Source organism: Tupaia chinensis, unplaced genomic scaffold (assembly GCF_000334495.1).
Source record: "Tupaia chinensis unplaced genomic scaffold, TupChi_1.0 Scaffold143584_1, whole genome shotgun sequence".
NCBI lineage: Eukaryota > Metazoa > Chordata > Mammalia > Scandentia > Tupaiidae > Tupaia > Tupaia belangeri.
This window is the reverse complement of record NW_006203430.1, coordinates 9,172,870-9,178,776: the sequence shown is the minus strand read 5'-3', so window position 1 is coordinate 9,178,776 and position 5,907 is coordinate 9,172,870. Positions and strand designations below refer to the sequence as shown.

Sequence of the window (5,907 nt, the reverse complement as noted above, 5' to 3'; positions counted from 1 at the left end):
CCGGGACCAAGGTTATTGAAAAAAATTATTAAAAAAAAAAAAAAAAAAAAAAGGGATGGCTGCGGGCAGCAGAGGGCGCTGCTGCACTGCTCTTAAACCTTATTTGCTTCTGAAGTGGAGAGAGTTGCTCTGGGGCGGGAGTCTCCAGGACTTCTTGAAGACCCCAGTGCTGATTCGGGGCCTTCTGGGGTGAAGGTCCACTGAATGCACCCTGCTGTGCTCTGCCATCTTGCTTACCAGCAGAGTGGACTTCCATGTGGGAGTGTGCACCTCTGTGGGCTTACCCTGGCCTTCTTTGAGCTATTACTTGGTTCTATCTCCTTTCTTCCCAACCTGGGTAGGGTTCACGTTCTACTCCTTAGTAAGAGCAGATTCTGCCCTTTGGGGTGTCCACTGAAGGGTGGGTGGAGTTCCAGCCTTCCTCCAGGGTTCTAGGAGGAGTCAGGAACCTCTAGCTCAGGACCCCCTTCGCCTGTGGGCCCTACAGGTCTGAGCAGCGACAGCGGCCTCGGGGGCAGCTCTGATGGCAGCTCAGATGTCCTGGCCTTCGGCGCGGGCTCCGTGGTGGACAGCGTTACTGAAGAGGGTGGGTGTGCATCTCCTCTGCTCGGCTGCAGCCCCTCCCCAGTCCTGGGGTACTTTCCCCTTCTCTGCCAGGATCACCAACCCTGAACTCCCCTCTCCTTGCAGAGGGCCCAGAGTCAGAGTCTTCCAGCGGTGAGGTAGATGGGGATGCAGAGGCCGACAGTGAGGCCTGGGGCCTGGCTGATGTTCGTGAGCTGCATCCCGGGCTCCTGGCACACCGTGCAGCACGCACCCGTGACCTCCCTGCATTGGCTGCAGCCCTGGCCCACGGGGCTGAGGTTAACTGGGCAGATGCGGAAGACGAGGGCAAGACACCGCTGGTGCAGGCCGTGCTCGGGGTGAGCATGCGTGGGTGTTGGATGCAGATCATGGGTGTACCCTGGACACTTTTACGTCCTCCGAACGCACTCCTTTGTGGTACCCCCCGACAAGGGCTTCTTGTCCTCAGTGGAGACCTGGCTTGGTTCTTGGTGGGGGTACCCAGGGTGGGGATTGGGGTACAGGGACCCTGTGAAGGGCCATTTCCTCATCTCAGCCTGAGTTGCCTCGGTTCCCTAGGGCTCCTTGATTGTCTGTGAATTCCTTCTGCAAAATGGAGCAGACGTGAACCAAAGAGACAGCCGTGGCCGGGCACCCCTACACCATGCCACGCTCCTGGGCCGCACTGGGTAAGTTACTGACACCTTCACTACCTGTGGTGCCCTGGGCCTGTCTGACTTACCTCCTATGTCCCTCAGCCAGGTCTGCCTGTTTTTAAAGCGGGGGGCTGACCAGCACGCCCTGGATGAAGAGCAACAGGACCCACTGACCATCGCAGTGCAGGCGGCCAACGCGGACATCGTCACGCTGTGAGCTCGGCTGAGCCCTGGGGGCCTGGTTGCAGTAGGGGCAAGGTCTTCCCGTGGGGTGGGGTGGCGTGGAAGAGCCGATGGGGGAGATGAGAAGGTGGGGGAGGTGTCTCACACCCAGCCTCTCCCACAGGCTCCGTTTGGCACGTATGGCAGAAGAGATGCGTGAAGCTGAGGCCCCCCCGGGTCAGCCGGGCCCCCTGCCAGGCAGCAGCCCCACAGAGCTCCAGTACCGCAGGTGCATCCAGGAGTTCATTAGCCTCCATCTAGAGGAGAGCTAGGGCCGGGCAGGCCGGGCAGCCGCGGGACCCCTGCCCTGGTTCCCGCCCGCCCGGCCCAGGTGCCCTGCATGCCCTTGAGGACCCTGGCCCCCTCCCAGCCACGGCCCTGCCGGTGGCAACCATGGGCCCATTTCCCGACAGTCCCCACACCCAGGTGTTCCTGGAGTCCCTGCTCGCCTGCTCTCCCTCCTTCCAGCTACCCGGATCCCCGGGGATGGGAGAGTGACCCCAGCACTGAGTCTTTTGAAGCCCCACGTTTCCCTGGGGCATGCTGCATCCTCTGGTGCCCCTCACCCCACCTGGGGACTCTCTGTCTTCCGGTGGCCCCTTTTCCGGGGCCTGGGTTGCTCATATCACAAACCCTTCTCAAGGCCTGTGTCACCTTGTGCCCTCTGCCTTCAGGGCCTGTGTCACCTCGTGCCCTCACCTTTACTGCCCCAGAACACTGACCTGCAAGCTGGGTCCCTTATACACACCCCAGACCCCCCTTCTCTAGGCCCTAGGCTGGTGGCTGGCCACCAGCACCTTCCTGGGGCAGGAGGGGCAGCCCATCCAGGGAACCAACCCGAGTACCTCACAATGACCCCAGCATTCAGGCTGGGTTTTGAGGGTGCTGGGTGGGTGGGGCTCTGGCCTGGGTCCTCAGCCCTAGCCGGACGCTGGCGTCTCAAGGCCATGTGGCTGGCCAGGAGGCCCCCCGTGCCAGATGGCCCCAGACCCATCCCTGCCTCCTCCAGAGGCACCTTCTCCCGGTACTCGACCCAGAGCCTGTGCATAAAGCAACTTTGGCACTTTCCACCCCTGAATCTGCTGTTCTTTGTTATGGACTGAGTGGATTTTCTACAATGACCTCGTTCTGACTTTGTCTCGCGTCTTTTCTCTGTGGACTCTCGAGGACCATTTTGACCTTGACTCTGCCCTCTGCTGGGGGAGGCCCCTGTAGTTCTCTGCCACCTCACCAGCCTCCCCCTAGGGCAGGGCCCTCTGATGGGTCCAGGGAGCCCTCAGCTCATTTTGTGGGGCCCTCCAATGCCTTTGCATCCCTTTTCTGAAGGAGCCCCGGGACAGAGGCTGGTCCCCTCCCCAACAGTGGGCCCTTGGTCAGGCCGCGGCCAGTCGGCTGGTCACTATGCAAATGCTGCCTGGGGAGGCTCCATAGGCAGCAAGGTGGGCACTGGACTGGGGCCCCCCAACTCCCTTGCCTGCTGGCTGTGACCCCTAAAGAGCAGAATTAACTCCTTCTTCCCTTCCTGCTTGAGCTCTGCCCCACTTCCTGCCCCACAGGGCCTCGGGCTGACGGGACCCCATCTCCTGCTACTTCGATCACTCACTGTTAATAAACCTTTGCCGCTTGTGCCCACTGCCTGCTCATTGGCTCACATGCCTCACTCTGCTCTGCCTCTGCTGGGGAGTGTGTCTCTGGGCCCCCTGCCCTCACGAGGGGAAGCCTTAAGTGAAGTAGCTCCCGTTTTTCTCAAAAGAAAGAAACTTGGACTTGGATGGGCCCCAGGGGCCTGATGGAGAGCCTGGGACTTCTTTGGCAAAAAGGGACTCCTGAATTCTCAGTTCCAACTCCCTGGCCCATCCACCCTTCTCTGGCCTATGTTGTATCCCCTAGTGGGAGTGGGGCAGATGCCAACTGGTGAGGAGGGGCTGGAGTTGGTAAGTGGGGTCCCTGGGGTCAGAGCCAGAGCCAGAGGTGGGCGCACCTTCCCCTTCCAGTGGGTATGTCCTGGCCCTTCCCCTGCCACCTTGCCCTCCAGTGCCCCCAGGGAGTGTTCCCACCATGGTAGGCTGCCTCTCCTGCCCAGGAAGCACAGGCCAGCCCTGGCCTTGCATCGTGCTCTGCTGTCCGCCAGCCTCCACAGTGTGGCTGCTGCAATCTACTCTAAGGAAGTGTTGGGATGCCGTCTAAGAGTCTCAGCTTACCTGGGTTTAGGGTGTATGGTTGGGGTGTATGGTTGGGGTGTATGGAGACACACTAGCTGCCAGGTAGAAGCTGATTTTATTACAAAGCATCCTTGACTTATCCCTGCCCTTCCTCCTGCCTATCCAGAGCTGCCTCCGAGCTAAGGCAGGCTCCACTTGACATATGCCCACACATGTACACACACATGTATCCAGACATGTGAACATACTGGGACACACATACACAAACATGCCGCTGACACCAAACACGGACATACCACCATGTGGAGGCACTCTGTCCACATGCATACACAGACATTTGATTACACCAGAACATAGTAATCTAGAGGGCGAGAACATTGTCTTCTTCTCTGTCCTGGGCCTCCTCCAGACCTGAGAGGCCACCACCAGGCAGGGTAAGTGGGTCCATAGGAGGCCCTGATGATTGGGCATCCCTGGTGCCTGCCTATCCACAGGCCATGGTACATTGTTTCCTGGGCCCTTGGGTGGCTAGAAAAGGCCTTCGGGGGCCGATCTGGCCCTCCTTGGGCAGCCAAAGCTCATGTCTGCCACAGCTCCCAGGACCAGGCCAAGTGGCCGATGGCCTTGGCAAGGCTATTTCAGGTGTTAGGAGTCTCCAGGGACTAGAGCTCAGCCTAACTCTTTAGCTGAGAGTCCCACCAGAGCCCCTGGAAGTGCCCATGAGTGATGACGCCAGCTGGGCCTCCTGGATGTTTGACGCCATGTCTGCAGTTGGGGGGCATCTCGCTGGCCTCTGCTGTGATTTGCGATGCCCCTGAGGCAGTGCTGGCCCCCGGCTGTGGTGTCTGTGCCCTGCAGAGCCGGCGATAGCCCAAAAGCAGGGCGAGAGCCGTGGCATCCAGCAGCAGTTCCAGCAGCTCCAGGACAGACAGGACAGATGAGCCAAACCACAGACTCCAGAGGCCGCCCATGGCCGAGAGCAGCTGTGGCACCTGCAGCATTGGGGGGCAGTGAGTGGCCAGGCAGGACTCACTCCTGTGCACCCTCTTGTAGGACTTCCAGGGGGTGTGGTCAGCTGCCAGCCCTGCCCTCACTCCAGCCCAGGCCCTGGGTGCCTGCAGCCAGCTCACCGAGTACACAGGCACCTCATCCACAGTCCGGTAGTTGAGCTCTTTGTAGAAGATATTCACTTTGGCCATGTTGCTCCTGAGTGGGGACAGAGGCGTGAGGGGGCTAGGCTGAAGATCACCACCGGGGGGTACTGGAGATGAGGTGGCAGGAGAGGGGCCAGGATATACCCATTGGAAGGGGAAGGTGCACCCACCTCTTGCTCCGATTCAGGCTCTGGCTCCAAGGGCTCCTCCGTTCACCAAGCACAGCCAGGATCCAGTCCTGCACACAGAAGGCTCTCTGTGGCCATCCCTCCCACCAACATGGATGGGTGTGAGGAAGAGACCACAGGGCTGCAGGCTGGGTTAGCCCCAGCCCTGCCCCTGTCTCCGGTGGGCTCCGTGTAACTCGTGAGGTCTGCCTGGTTATGTGCCCCTCCACCTTTCCCTTCAGAGGACTCACTGCAGACTTGTCAGAAGGCCACTTGGATGTCCCTGCGGATAGCTTGTAGGAAGACTCCCTGAGAGAGACAGACCCGCCCGTTACACCTTGTTGGGTGACCTAGGGCAGTGACTCCTGACCCCTGACCCCAATGCCTCTCATCACCTGCAAGGCCTGGGGCAGCGGGAGGCACAGGGGAGCTGGTGGGTTTCCAGGTCATGGTAGAGACGGTAGAAGCAGTGACCTATAGGGAGCATGGTCACAGGTAAATCTACCAGGAGCGACTTATGTGACCCTGCCCCAAGAATCACACCCGCTTCAAGTCACCCACATGGCATCCGCCCCCTCAGCCCACCATGGCTCCAGCTGGTGGGTAGTGGGTGTAGCTTACCCCAGCCGGGATGGCGAGCATAGCTGCAGTACTGGGCCCCAGCCGGCAGGGGGTAGAAGTAGTAGCCACAGGAGCAAGTCTCCACCATTAATTGCTGGAAACAGGACATCAGGCATGCCTGCAGGGACAGCAGGGACGAGAGCTGTGGGGGCTACAGGAGCTGGATGTCCTTCTAGGGGCCCTGCCAGTTGCATGGTTCACCTCTCTTTCCAGGGCCTAGCTGCCCCTTCCCAGGCTCTCCTGGACTTCCCTCCTAGACTCACCTGCATGGTGTACGAGGTGTTGTACAGCAGCGGCATGCCCACTCCCTCCCCGCTGTCTGTGCAGTGGCTGGCGGGGCTCCCACGCCGGGGCCCCCCAC

The 5,907-nt window shown here is 60.3% G+C and overlaps 2 protein-coding genes across 2 annotated transcripts in view; one reads left to right on the top strand and one right to left on the bottom strand.

Moving 5' to 3' along the window:
• The window catches only part of ACAP3 (ArfGAP with coiled-coil, ankyrin repeat and PH domains 3), a 16,011-nt gene extending 13,448 nt beyond the window's left edge, over positions 1-2,563 (top strand). The window contains exons 23-27 of the mRNA XM_006164165.3: positions 488-586; positions 691-923; positions 1,144-1,253; positions 1,323-1,433; positions 1,567-2,563. Coding sequence (XP_006164227.1) covers positions 488-586; positions 691-923; positions 1,144-1,253; positions 1,323-1,433; positions 1,567-1,714 — 701 coding nt within the window. The 3' untranslated portion in view covers positions 1,715-2,563. The remainder of the gene's footprint in view (positions 1-487; positions 587-690; positions 924-1,143; positions 1,254-1,322; positions 1,434-1,566) is intronic.
• Positions 2,564-4,139: 1,576 nt separating this feature from the next.
• The window catches only part of SCNN1D (sodium channel epithelial 1 subunit delta), a 13,267-nt gene continuing 11,499 nt past the window's right edge, over positions 4,140-5,907 (bottom strand). The window contains exons 9-14 of the mRNA XM_027766541.1: positions 5,810-5,854; positions 5,547-5,664; positions 5,321-5,399; positions 4,929-5,234; positions 4,735-4,810; positions 4,140-4,596 (exon numbers count right to left, since the gene is read on the bottom strand). Coding sequence (XP_027622342.1) covers positions 4,279-4,596; positions 4,735-4,810; positions 4,929-5,234; positions 5,321-5,399; positions 5,547-5,664; positions 5,810-5,854 — 942 coding nt within the window. The 3' untranslated portion in view covers positions 4,140-4,278. The remainder of the gene's footprint in view (positions 4,597-4,734; positions 4,811-4,928; positions 5,235-5,320; positions 5,400-5,546; positions 5,665-5,809; positions 5,855-5,907) is intronic.